This window comes from Pelobates fuscus, chromosome 1 (assembly GCF_036172605.1).
Source record: "Pelobates fuscus isolate aPelFus1 chromosome 1, aPelFus1.pri, whole genome shotgun sequence".
Classification (NCBI taxonomy): domain Eukaryota; kingdom Metazoa; phylum Chordata; class Amphibia; order Anura; family Pelobatidae; genus Pelobates; species Pelobates fuscus.
Window position 1 is genome coordinate 476,966,130 of NC_086317.1, and position 13,528 is coordinate 476,979,657.

At 38.4% G+C, this 13,528-nt stretch overlaps 1 protein-coding gene across 2 annotated transcripts in view; it reads right to left on the bottom strand.

Annotated features, from left to right (window-relative positions):
* Positions 1-1,495: 1,495 nt before the first annotated feature.
* The window catches only part of MAP6 (microtubule associated protein 6), a 48,938-nt gene continuing 36,905 nt past the window's right edge, over positions 1,496-13,528 (bottom strand). For both annotated transcript variants that reach the window (XM_063432280.1, XM_063432288.1), the window contains exon 3: positions 1,496-5,201. In XM_063432280.1, the coding sequence (XP_063288350.1) occupies positions 5,001-5,201 (201 nt within the window). In that variant the 3' untranslated portion in view covers positions 1,496-5,000. The remainder of the gene's footprint in view (positions 5,202-13,528) is intronic.

Genomic DNA, 13,528 nt, shown 5'->3' on the forward strand with positions numbered 1-13,528 from the left:
TAATTTGATAATGCACATAACTGGTACATTTCTTATTTAGTTGTAATATTTCCCTAATTCTAATATTATCATTTTGTAAAAGAGAAAAAGTTACTCTTTTAGTTACCCTTTGTTTCACGTTCTTAAAGGGCCACTCAGAGTATCATTATGGTTCATTGTAGTGGTTATGGTGCGAAGGGCCTGGGGCATTCCCAATACCTGAAACACCCTTTATCATGTTAGTAAACTAATTCACTCCCATCATAGGTAGCTGGGCGGCAAACACAATAGCAGGGATGAGTGCTGCTTTTTGTCAAACTGCTCAAAAACATTTGACACTAGATGGAGAGATTGTTCCTGAAGAATCTTTGCAGCATAACAACTGCGATAAGGTTATGGTGCCCCTCTAATACAGGAAATAATGGAAATTTATGAAGTAGCACATTTTCTGTCAACATACAGACGGACAAACAGACCGACAGAGGAGGGTGGCGCAAATCAATAGCAAGTGATTCTGGATCAGCGCCACAACGCCAGGTGACATAGCGATAACTGTAAGAGACACTGAAGGAAAAGGGTAATTTAAAGGAAAACTTTGCATTTTCAAATAATGGATGGGAACAGCAAAAAGGAACAGATCATTTATGACATAAAGTGTGAGGAGATGATGGCAAAAAAAAGTAGTGGGCAGGAAGGTGGAGAAAGGAAGCAGGGAGAGAGAGAGACGCAATGTATGAAAGGTAACAGAGAACAAAGACAATCAGAGACAGACGGGTAAGAGACTGGATGAGTCCCGTGTGGCGCAAGGATAACTGAGGCTCCAGTTTCCTTCTCACTAATTATCTCACTATATTGTTGTGTGTATATATATATATATATATATATATATATTGTATATTGTAATAAAAAAACAACTGTGAAATTTTTTTTGAGTGAATTAATGTCTGACAGTGTTAACTGGCAAAAAAAGCCAAATAATAGAAATAGTGATATTATTATTATTATTATCGCCATTTATATGGCGCCAACATATTCTGTATCGCTTTACAATATTATGAGAGAGGTATTTAACTATAAATAGGACAATTACAAGAAAACTTACAGGAACGATAGGTTGATATAATATAAGCACTATCACTGTTACTGTATGTATAGGGGAACATTGACAGACATTTCCATTTTTGGGGGGGAGTTTTTCAGTGATTTTTTGGGGATGTCTGACAGAAATGCTATTTAGTAAATTAACCTTCTATTTTTTTATATAATATATAAATCTCACTCAGTGTATTCATTCGCAAAAGCACTTTCTCTGGTTTGAGCAGTGAGCCTCTCTGTTTGTGGGGCATAAGTGGGTGGGTGAAATTCAGAGTCTACATAGAATTACGTAGTGTACGTTTAACAACGCGTTTCAACAAAGAATATCAGATAAACATGCTCGTTAACACTGAAATGCTAAGAGAGTACATGTCCAACTGAATCGATGAGGAATGGATGAAAATATAATTTCTAAGAGAAATGTGTGCTCCAGACAGCAATATTTATTGTCAAGAGACGAACAGGTCTGCCATGTGTAACATGCATTTTAGATACAAAGAATACAGAACACATAAGCATACTCGTTACAATATTTCACATTTTAACATACTCGAAGGTGTCCCAATAGATTCAAGCTACAGAGGTATTTCTAGGTACTAACGCACATCATTTTCATACAACTAAGCTTAGAAATACACTGCCACATTCTCAGCTTAAGACTTAAACACAAATCTGCTTTTGCCGGGTTGAACAATACACGCCACACAATAGAGAGTGTTCCCTACGGATTACTTTTCCCCATGTACAATAGTTGCTATGCCAACTGAGGGGCGTTTTCACAGTACGTCCCTTGGTGACGGGAATCTTAGAATTCTCCCATTGTTCTATTGTCAGAAGTTCATTCACTAAACAGTGAATTTGGGTCAGTTTACAACTTTATTGACCAGTAAAGCAATTGGATTGCAAAAACAGTTGACCTCAGGCAAATGGCGTTGATTTAATATTTTTGCATAAGCTTTACAAATGATTTAATATTTTTTAGAAAAAACGTTTCAAATTATTTAACAGAACTCGTCATTTAAATCTATGAGACTTTTTTTGTAGATAAATAATTTAAACAACGTATCTAAAAATGATGAAATCGAGGCCGTTGTTTGAAACTTCAGCTGCCAATTCACCCCAAATTTACCGTTTACTGAATAAAGACGCACATTTGTGTTTTTGTTCATATTTTTGTAATATATATATATTTTTTAAATCTGGCTTAAATTAATGTATTTGTTAACTAATTTTATAAATAAATATTTCTACCTAAAACTTTTTTTTAAATAAAGTAATATTTTTCTGGTTTAATGTATTAGGAGGGTCATTGTAAAGAGCAGCTCTCCAAGACATCTAAAAATGGAGCAATATGCGGTTGGTGTTTCCATGGTGACTGCTCCACTTCTAGATCTTTGCTCCCAAATTGCTCTTTATACATAACCCTAGTGTTTCATGGAGGTAAGTAAGTCCATGTGGCACTGCCTGCCGCAGCACCGCAGCACCGCACCGTGGATATAATGAGTCAAATGATTACGCCGCTGCACAACACATACAAACATAGTTATTAATATCTGTGTTTTATCTTATAAATATTGTGTTTTCTATGTTGGATTTTTTTACCTTTTCTGAATTGTGCACTACTACTGCCTACATCTTATCGGTGATCATTTATCATTATTAAATCACTTGCCAGAGACTAAAATTTGTTTTAGTGATGGTTTCAAAGGGATACTGTGTGTTTGCTCATTTTTATCATGGGTATTAAGGGCAGTGTGTGCTGTCAAATGACCTACAGATGTAATAGCAAACGTTTAAAGGGACACCATAATCACCAAAACCACTACAGAGTAATGCGGTGGTTCTGGTGTCTGTAGCCTGTCCCTGCAATAAAATCACCTTTCCAATGCGATCTGTGGGGAGACGGTCACCTAACTAGATAGTTAAACACTATAGTGTCAGGAATACATGTTTGTACTCCTCTAAGCAGCAGCTGTTGTTGAGTTAAAGCCCCCATGGTTATAATATTTGTAATTAAAGTGTTTAAACAGAAGGGCACATTTAGCTTTTCTCTTGGCTTAACGTATGCCCAGGAAAAATATTATTACCAAACGCAAATGTACTAATTTTATTAACTTCAGAAGGATTAACCGCTGAGTTGACCCTAGTGGGAGTGGAACCTGTCTATGAGATTGAACAGATTCTGGATCTTTACACAGAGGCAAGGTAAGTCGTCTTTAAACACACTGGCCACTATTTCTCTGTTAATAGACTAGATCGGGTGCAAATGTATTTTGAGCTGAGGAAATCCAAAGGCTATTTCCCCTAACATGATACATTTCCATCAGATATCATGATCACTTCCCACATGTGGCTACGGAGCTCATGAAATATATTTCCTTAATTTCTTTAGGTTCATTATTAGATTTGTCAGCTGATAATGGCCTCAATTTCAGTTCTTTCGGAAAAGTTTTTTTCAAATTATCACAATCTGTTACAAAAAACCTCTTCAAATGATTTACCTACATAAGTCAATGTTAAAGTTTATGGGATTTTTTGATGATGAGTAATTTGAAAAGTTTTCCTAACAGATTGCGATAGTTTGGAAAGTTTTTGCCGAAATCTTTGCATTTAGGTCATTGTGTGAAGCAAAAGAAAATGGAGATAAGATGCATAAATATAGTTTCCCTTTACAATCTGTGTTGCATTTACTCAAATATTGAGGACAAAGATGCCTAAAACCTACAGAAGAGTGAAGTCAAGATGGCTCTCTTATAAATCATGCCTTTATCCATCACTATAGATGTTACACATAGAGGACAATTTCGGGGCAAACTTATAGCACAAGTATAGCAATCACCATGGAAACTGGAGGAATGTTTCTACTGACTGCTTTATGTGGAGAACTTGTGGATCCCCATATGTTTTGGAACGAGAAATTCCACAATGTGCTGCCATGAGCTAAGAATATTAATTTATTTTAGAAGAAAGCTTGCTTAAAGTCAGAAATAAGCTCATAAAGAATGAGCAAGGCCAGTACTGGTTTATTTTGTTTTATGCAATAAAATGTATCGTACCTAAGATCAAAGTATTTGTACAGTTGAGTAATAGAAGGCTTGATGGTTGACTAAGAAGTGCAGTTATAAAATTATTGGAATGTTATTGGATCTTTATTGGAATGGTTGGACTTCCTATGAATATATAATTAAGGTAAAATCGAATGATACTAATCTACAATTTTTATTTTATTTAATCCTTCTGGTCCAACAGTCGAAATTCTTCTTTTTATTAAGAGAGTAATATTAAGTCATACATTGGACATGGAGAGTGGAGAATTTTTTGGGGGAAATTTTCTTTTTCATCGACTGTTATTCTCTGTCTTTTTTCAACACTTAGTCTGATTCTAAAGACCTCCTCGTCAGAGTTTAGCACATTACAGTGCCGAGGTCACTGAGGTTTTTTTGAGAAGTTAGAGTGTTAATATGGGGGATTGTTTATCTGATACATGCTGGGGAGAATCTCTCGAATCAAGTCTCACAATACCTAGACTGACAACACGCCTCACTGCGAATCGATTCTTAGGACATTATACACCAAACTGGCTATCACACGTGAAATTATAAAAACATCAGAAGAGGCAAGTTTGGCATATAGAGCGATACATTCTGGTTTGTAGCACCTAGAACATTTATCTGGTTCTTTATAATTTCTCAGGTTCCTTTCCTATTTCAGAAGCAAATAAAAACATTTTATAAAGAGCCTTGGACCATAGTTTGCATCTGTTTTTTATGTTTGAAAACAATAGTGTAGATATCTAAGTGATGGTATCTAGTTTAAGGGATAAATAAATATTAATCTACAATAAAATCAAAGCATGAGCAGATTCAAAAGTCTCTAATGTATTTTGTGGCCTTCGTTGAAAATAACAATAATAAGTGCTGTGAAATTTACTCTTTAGCTTCGGCCAGTTTATTGTTTATCTCTTTACTCTTCTCCTTGTCCTCAGGTTTTGTGGTTGGAGTTGTCTCAGAGGTCTTCTTCTTGGAAGCCCGGCCAGATACGATCTGCTTTTCTTTGGCCTTTTTCACGGGTTTATGGCTTGTGGGCGTCTTTTTTGGTCTGGATGTTTGAACACTTGGCTTCTCCACCTGTACATATATACGTACGAACCACAGACAGAGAGAACATATACGAAGAGGAGGAAAAATATAGTTTAGAATAACATGACCAGGGAAAATGCTGGAGTAATTCAGTTTTAACTAAATCCACAAATCACTCTTTGCATAGCAAATGTAAAAATGGTAAATTCTTGGACATCAATCCCTTACAGGAATGGTGGAGTCTAAGTAACATCTTCCCAAAAATATATTAATATTACTGGCATTTATAATTACTACATAAGTGGGGGGATATTACAGTTAGCTTTTTTTATCATCATTTTAGATCATTTTAAAAATCGTATCCAAAGAGGGGCTAGCTATAAAAATCTTCTATTTTCTATTTAGGTGCACTTAGCTCTTTGTTATCTTGAGGTTCTGTGACATACAATTTTAATTATCTATGTAAAAATGACTTTTATTTACATATTTACATTATATGCTAACCTTTTAAATGACAGAGATCTGAAAAAAATACATAGTTCAAACTATTCCACTTAAAGGACCAATTAAGAACTCCTTCTGTAAGTGATGTCCTATTCATGATGTCTAGGTATTCTCAATCATGTTACAATGGATGACAGCTAATACAGCTTAGATATCATGGATTCTGTCGTAGAATAATGGTCTTTAATCAAGGTTTAGATGTCTGCATGTTATATAGGCAGCTGTTCTTCTGCTTTTTAATCTGCCATCAGGGGAGGGCTGGCTAAATGTGACCTGGAATGTGACTACAAATGAATAGCCCCCATTGAGCCCAAACCAGCAAATTCAACTACCTTTAATACATTTAAAATACAAGCTTTATACTATACTATACTAATGAAATAATATGGATACATGATATTTAATGATGTTTAATATTGTGCTATGAGGTAGCAGCCCATAATCTTCTCCATAGCAGTGGACCAGGGGGCAACCACCCACATGCCCCCTTACCAGCCTCGGTGTCTGCCATACTAAATGTTAGAAACGTGAATAGCTGTATTCTGATAAATGATCGATGTGATTAAAAAAAAAAAAAAATAACCTGTAATTTCCTAGATACATTAGGATCATACAAAGAGGACATATAGGACCTGGGACCCGGATGACTAAATGTCTTGTAGACAATGTCTAACGTCATTCTACCTTGTCAATAGTAAACTAGTCTATCTGGCTGATGTGTCAATCCTTGGCATGGAGCCCCTCCAAGTTGTCTGTCTGGTTGCAGTTGCAGAATTGGAGAAAGTCAGCTATATTTTCTGTTTTGGCCTAAAATTTGAAATCTACTTTAAAATCACTTTGATTTAAAAAAAAAAAAAAAAAAATCAAATTTTAGTGAATAACCAGACAGTAAGTACAATTGATCTTTGTTTAATGCCAGGGAAGGACAATGTTTAAGATTGTTGTCTAGATTTATCAGGCTTGAAAAAGATAATTTTATTAAAGATCACTGGAGTATTGGAACTCACTGTGCAGTTAAACAATCTACCAAACGCATGCATACCCATTGCCAGGGCCTGGTTTGCCCATAGGCAGAGTGGGTATCACCTACAGGCACCTGTCTACTAGCGAAGCCTACCCTCACTACAAATAGGATATTTTATCAAGAGTTTAGCTTTGCTTAATTTGTATTTAATTATTAATTTGTGCAGGGTGGAGAATGTACTTACAAGTTCTCTAACACATCTTCCAAATTATGCAGCAAGCAATAGAAAACTCAATGTTTTGGGGGGGAGGGCAGTATAAATGGCACAGCATCCTGTGTCCACAGCCGAGATACGAACGGGACCTGCTCATTGTGTCCACAGCCGATAAACAAACGGGACCTGCTCACTGGTAAATATCAGCCACAAAAGGAGATGGGGGAGCAGTTGTATCCTGTGTAATAATATATATAATGTAGAATAACTGTACGCTTTCCAAACAGGTTGTATGTGGAATCCAGTTGACCAGCAGCGCTATAGGCAACGTCCAATATCGTCTATATTTATAGCATCGACATTAGACTAGATGCTCTGGTTAAAGTGCTCGACATGAGACTCCTCTGAGTTGTCTCTCTGGTTAATGAAAGGGATGTGACTCCTTTAGATTCCCCGAGAGACACTTACTGTAACATTTAGGAGACCATTGCTGCATTAATGGAGGTTTTAGCCGAGATTGAATTACACTACTTGCACTGATCCGTTTACATTTTTCCCAAGGAAACATAATACATTTAGAATGGATCTGAGAAAAGAAATCTAAACATTACTGTCTAATAAAACCATCGCTCAACTTAACTCAGTCAAGAAAGAGTCTCAACGAACGCATCTTGTGTTTACTAGATCGTTAATCTAATCCACTTTCATTTAGCTAAAGATGGCTAGGTAATGACAACACTATACATCCTAATCTTTAAATTTGTATTTACAAAGCTTACTAGTTTAAATTCCCATATGTGTTAAGGGTTTAAATACATGGTCTCTGCCGATGACTATATTATCTATCGTAGAGGTTGTTAGGGAATCTGATGCATCTTAGTGTATCTGTCATTTCAGAGAGGAGTATGCAAGTAACATCAGTCCTTTAAAGCTATCATACATGTACATGAAAAAGGGTCATGGTTGATCAATTGGTCCGTGACCAATAACTGCCTGTGTGATTCCCAGAGCTCTCTTTCCATAAATGGAGGACATGGAGAGAAATGATATTATGCGTACACAGCATACACTCTTTTTTTGCCAGGGGATGATCCAATCTTTTTTTTCTGGACTTCTTTTCCTAAAATAACATCATCACAGATGACCTGGCAGGAATGTCAAGAAGTGGTTTGATTTCATCCTTGACGTCAGGAAGTAAAAAATTCAAGTATGTTCTAATGTTCTATTAACTAGACTTTATCCGGCTATTTGTTAGACCGGACGAATCTATGCAGTTTGGATGTACCCGTGGGAGTTGTATTCATTGAATAAGACTTCACAGGTAAATTCCGGATGGATCATTCTGTTCAGTTGTGGATTTGATTTGGATAAGCTGTCCACAACAAATTTTTACAGAACTTTACTATTTACTATTAGAGCTCAAAGATTGCCTTCCATATCTTAATTCACCACTTCTAGCTTACGTTTTATTTATCTGGTGTAAGTGCTGGCTTTGCAAACAAACCAATCACAGTGCGGTGAAAGCTCTTGATGACAAGGACATATATTATTAGTTTTGTTGACTAACAAGCTTTTTCATTGTTCAACCTGTTGGCTGGAGAACCTAAATTGGTTTCATGGCAATTTTTTTCCCCGTAGAGTATTTTTTGTACATGGTCATTTTTTTATCCTTAGTTTCATTGTTACATAGCTGAAAAGAGACTTGCGTCCATCAAGTTCAGCCTTCCTCACATATGTTTTTGCTGTTAATCCAAAAGAAGGCAAAAAACCCAGTCTGAAGCGCTTCCAATTTTGCAACAAACTAGAAATAAATTCCTTCTTGACCCCAAAATGGCAGTCAGATGTCTCCTTGGATCAAGCAGCTATTACCCCACTAATTCGAAATTATGTCCCTGTATGTTATGTTTTTGCAAGTATTTATCCAATTGCAGTTTAAACATCTGTAGTGACTCTGATAAAACCACCTCTTCAGGCAGATAATTACATATCCTTAGTGAACTTACTGTAAAAACAACCTTTTCTTTGCCTTAGATGAAATTTCCTTTCTTCCAGCCTAAATGCGTGACCTCGTGTCCATTGTATAGCCCTGTTTATCCTTATTAATGATTCTCCTAGAAAAAGGTATAAAGGCCCAATTCATAGGCCCCTAACAAGCCATTATATATAGAGAGTAGAGATTGTAGCCTTATTGGTCCAGTGATGCAGATGTAAAATAATAGATATATTTTTTATTGGACTAACAGAATTTGTGAATGACAAGATGACAAACTTTCAGGAGAACTGTCCTTTCTCATGAAATTCTTCAGACTTGAGAAAGGGAGGTTCTCCTGAAAGCTTGTCATTCTAAAAGTCTGTTAAATAAAAAGGGTATTACTAGAAACTAATTTTGCCTTATCAGCACCATGAACAAGAGAAGTACATTGAGCATTCCTCTGTTGGGCATTAAATGGATATATTTTAATTGCGGTAGGCATGCCAACTCAGGCTTTGCTGGGCAATCTGACTGACTGATGTGTACTCTTAGTGGGGCCTTACACCAGAAAAGTTAGCTATTTTACCTGGAAAACCTCAACACAATCTAATAAATGGGTAATGGCATTGTCGTTTCTGTGCTTCCTGTGGAGCAGTTTAACTCTGGGGGCTATTTTTTTCTGGCAGTGTTATATATACAATAGTAGTAAATTCTATTTTTTATCAATATAACTAAGCATTGTGAGAAAAAAAATGTGACCCTGTTTACTGTGCCAATTGGACCATGCCTTTAATATACAACCTGCAATATATTATTATACTATTCAACATGAAATATTATCCAAGGAGCGGAAATACAATTTTTCTTACTTTAGTACTTGTGATAAAAATCGATGAATAGAATCGGTCACATTCTCTGTTTATGGATATTAGCGAAGAACCATTTGCATTTTATTTGGAATTGTGGCTTCCGAAAATGACACCAGATTGTAAAAGTAATATTCCCAAATAAGGTAAAAACAGAAACTGTTCCAATTCCCCCATAAGATCTAAAAAGATCACTGACCCTAGATAAATAAATATGCAGGTGCCATAAATATCAAATCATGTTATTTTTAGAAGAGATTTCCAATTAAAGGCTGGCAATATTCCTGCCATTGATCGAACTGGTGAATCTGAACAAGATACTGTTATTGGTATTGTCTCTCCTAAAATAGCTCAATTTCCAAAGTCACACAACGACCTCAGTCTGGTTATATAAATAGAATGATCATGCTGTCCTCGATGTTAAAATAGTCTACGGATCACAGTATCCAAGTGTATCAGGATTTTCCCTGTATCCCAGCATTTGAAACCCAATGTACATATTGTATAGAGAGCTGGGCTCATGCATGTTTTGACTACTGGTGGCCACAAAGTGGAAGATTTGTTTCCTTTAACTTTATAGTTCCCCGAGCCAATTAAGAATCCTCAACACTTCAGATAGTGATTGATCTTTACTCGCTATAATGATATTATATATTATATATTTTAGACCTTCTAGTTTATAGATGAAGGTTACAGGAATACTGAACACAATGGACTATCTACATAGGTTTGTACGGGAGACCACTGATTGGATGAAAATTTGTATTTGCTTCCTGGTTTCTGCAGAGCTGAGAAGCATCATATTATTTATATATTTATTTTTGCATATTTTTAATGTATTATCTACATAATGCATGGACATTCAAAATAAAATCTGGAAAAATCAAGTCCAGACAAAAATTACCCTGATAATTAATTGTCTGACTTTGAACTGCAGTTTGCGTTAATTAAGTTTTGGTAACAGGTTGTCAAGCAGCTGGTCAACGCTGTCTTTATAGCTCAGGTCAGATGTCTAATAACGTGCTAGTCGCTCTGACTCGTTTTATAAAACTAGCACTAGATTCATGACTACACAAGCATGAGATTTCCTAGGGCTAAGGGGACACAATGTATCCAATATACAAGATCTTTGACAATACTCCAGCGTTAGATCCAAGTGCCCAACACAGAGTCCTCGAATGTCCATTAAACCCATCTTATGGGGCATTGCATCTCGAGTAATAAAGGTTTCTTGCCCACCAGAAGATACAGAAGAGAAACTCCCTTTTGCCTTATCATTCCAAAGAACGGACTGCCAGGAGCATTTGGGGGGCTGTGGATCCAACTGTTCTGTACATCTCTGGAAGCAAAAATAGGAAGAACGCTACATAATTTGATAGGTTCGCCTTAAGTGCGCAAACATATAACCTTCCATTTTGTAGAAGACCATTTCCATTTTTTCATAGAATAAATTAATCCATTTACCTAGACAGAAGGGGGTGACAGTGTGTGGGGGCTGAAAGTGTTTGGGAATGGTGATAGTGTATGTGTATGGGGTGACAATGTGTGTGGGTGGTGGTGACGGTGTGTGCATGTGAGGGTGACAGTGTGTACGTGAGGATGATAGGGTGTGGGTGACAGTGACAGGGTGTGTGGAGGGGCTTTGACAAGGTGTGTGTGGAGGGGTGACAGGCTGTGTGTGTGTGTGTATGGAGGTGTTACAGGGTGTGTGGGTGGTTGTAGGATGACAGGCTGGGGGTGTGATAGGTTGGCGGGGCTGTAACAGGTTGTGTGGGCTGTGAAAGGCTGGAAGGGCTGTGAAAGGTTGGGTGGACTGTGACCAATTGGGGGGCTGTGAGAGGGTAGGGGGTCTGTGACAGGGTAGGGGGTGGAGTGGCTGTGAGAGGGTAAGGGGACTGGAGAGGTAGTGACATGGTGGTCAGGGTGACAGGCTGGAGGGTAAAGTGGCTGTGACAGGGGGTAGAGGTGTTTGAGAGACTGTGATGGGGTGGGGGTGGAGTGGCTGTGACAGGGTAGGGGGTGGAATGGCTGTGACAGAGGGAAGAAGGGGTGGAGGGTCTGTGGGGGGCTGTGACAGGTTAGGGGGGCTGTGGGTGGCTGTGACATGGTAGGGGGGCTTTAACAGGGTAGGCGTGCTTCAGAGGCTGTGATGGGGTGCGGGGTGGAGTGGCTGTGACCGGGTTGGGGGTGGAGTGGCTTTGACAGGGGGTAGATGGGGGTTGGAGGAGTTGTGACAGGAGGTAAAGGGGGGTTGGAGTGACTGTGACAGGGGGTGGATGGGCTGTGACAGGGTAGGGGTGGAGTGGCTGTGACAGGGGGTTTCATTTTCAAAAGACGTGTGCATTCATTTTCAATTGAATCACAATTTGTCAGAATTGGAGGGGGTTGGAGGGGTTGTGACAGGAGGTAGAGGGGGGTTGGAGTGACTGTGACAGGGGGTGGAGGGGCTGTGACGGGGTAAAAGGGGTGGGCGGGCTTTGACAGGGAGTGGGGAAGTGGAGGGGCTGTGGCAGGTGGTAGAGGGGGGGTGGAGGGGCTGTGGCAGGCGGTAGAGGGGGGGTGGAGGGGCTGTGATAGGGGGTAGAGGGGTTCATAAATATCTTTTTTTAAATTAAAACTATTCCCTGGTGGTCCGATGGTCTCAGTCTATCCCCGGTGATCCTGTGGATTCCCTTGGTTGTCCGGTGGGCGCTCTCTCTTTCTAGTGGTTCGGTTCTCTGGTAAGTCTTGCGATCCCCAGTCAGAGCATTGCTGTGGTAACCCGCAACAACACTCTGATTGGCTGGTGATCGTGAGACACCTCAGTCTGTAGCTCTGCATGATGGCCATCTCCAAAGTCTGAACATGTGACTGGTGGAGATCTGCGGAAAGCTCTTTAACTCTGTATTTACCTGTACATTACACAGCAGGGGAATACATAGTGTACTATTGTTTCATGTTGGTATCTGTTTACATAAAATGTATTTTTGACTGTTCTGCAATCAGAATGGACTTCTCATTTTTAACATAAATGGAAAATCCACAAAAAGAATGCTGTTAACAAGCAATACACACAAAGCACGACATGTCATATTGAAATGTAGATTTGTACATGGAGAAAAAAAATCAGTTTGTCCAAAACAATTCATCCAGAGTTCTTTTTTAATTTTGGGTGAATCTGGTTTCATCCACATAATGTTTCGGTTTGGGTAAATTTCATCCATGTGGGAAAAATGATTCAGAAAAACAAAAATGGCACCTACATTGAACAAAATTATAAACACAACACTTTTGTTTTTGCCCCCATTTTTCATGAGCTGAACTCAAAGATCTAAGACTTTTTCTATGTACACAAAAGGCCTATTTCTCTCAAATATTGTTCACAAATCTGTCTAAATGTGTGTTAGTGAGTACTTCTCCTTTGCCGAGATAATCCATCCACCTCACAGGTGTGGCATATCAATATGCTGATTAGACAGCATGATTATTGCAGAGGTGTGCCTTAGACTGGCCACAATCATTGCGTGCGTTTGTTTCTATTCAACTTAGAAGGGAACTGTTCGGTGAGATCATTCGTCTGGATTAAGGGAACAATCTCCAGGGTAAGACTATTGACTCTGTTCGGTAGTTTGTTCGTTTTCAAACTACCGAACTATATCGACCCTAAGCCCTGATTTTGTGGAACTGTTTTGGGCATGGGACCATGCCTGCGGTCGGTAAAATAAGTGACTTCCATAAAATTCCTGAACCCCTGAACTTATCTGGGTGATTTTGGGATATGTTGGTCATCTAGATCAGGGCTATCGGGGGATGTAACATTTGTGGGAATATTATGTGTTTTGGGGTACTTTTGGGACTTTATAGAAATGTGTGTTT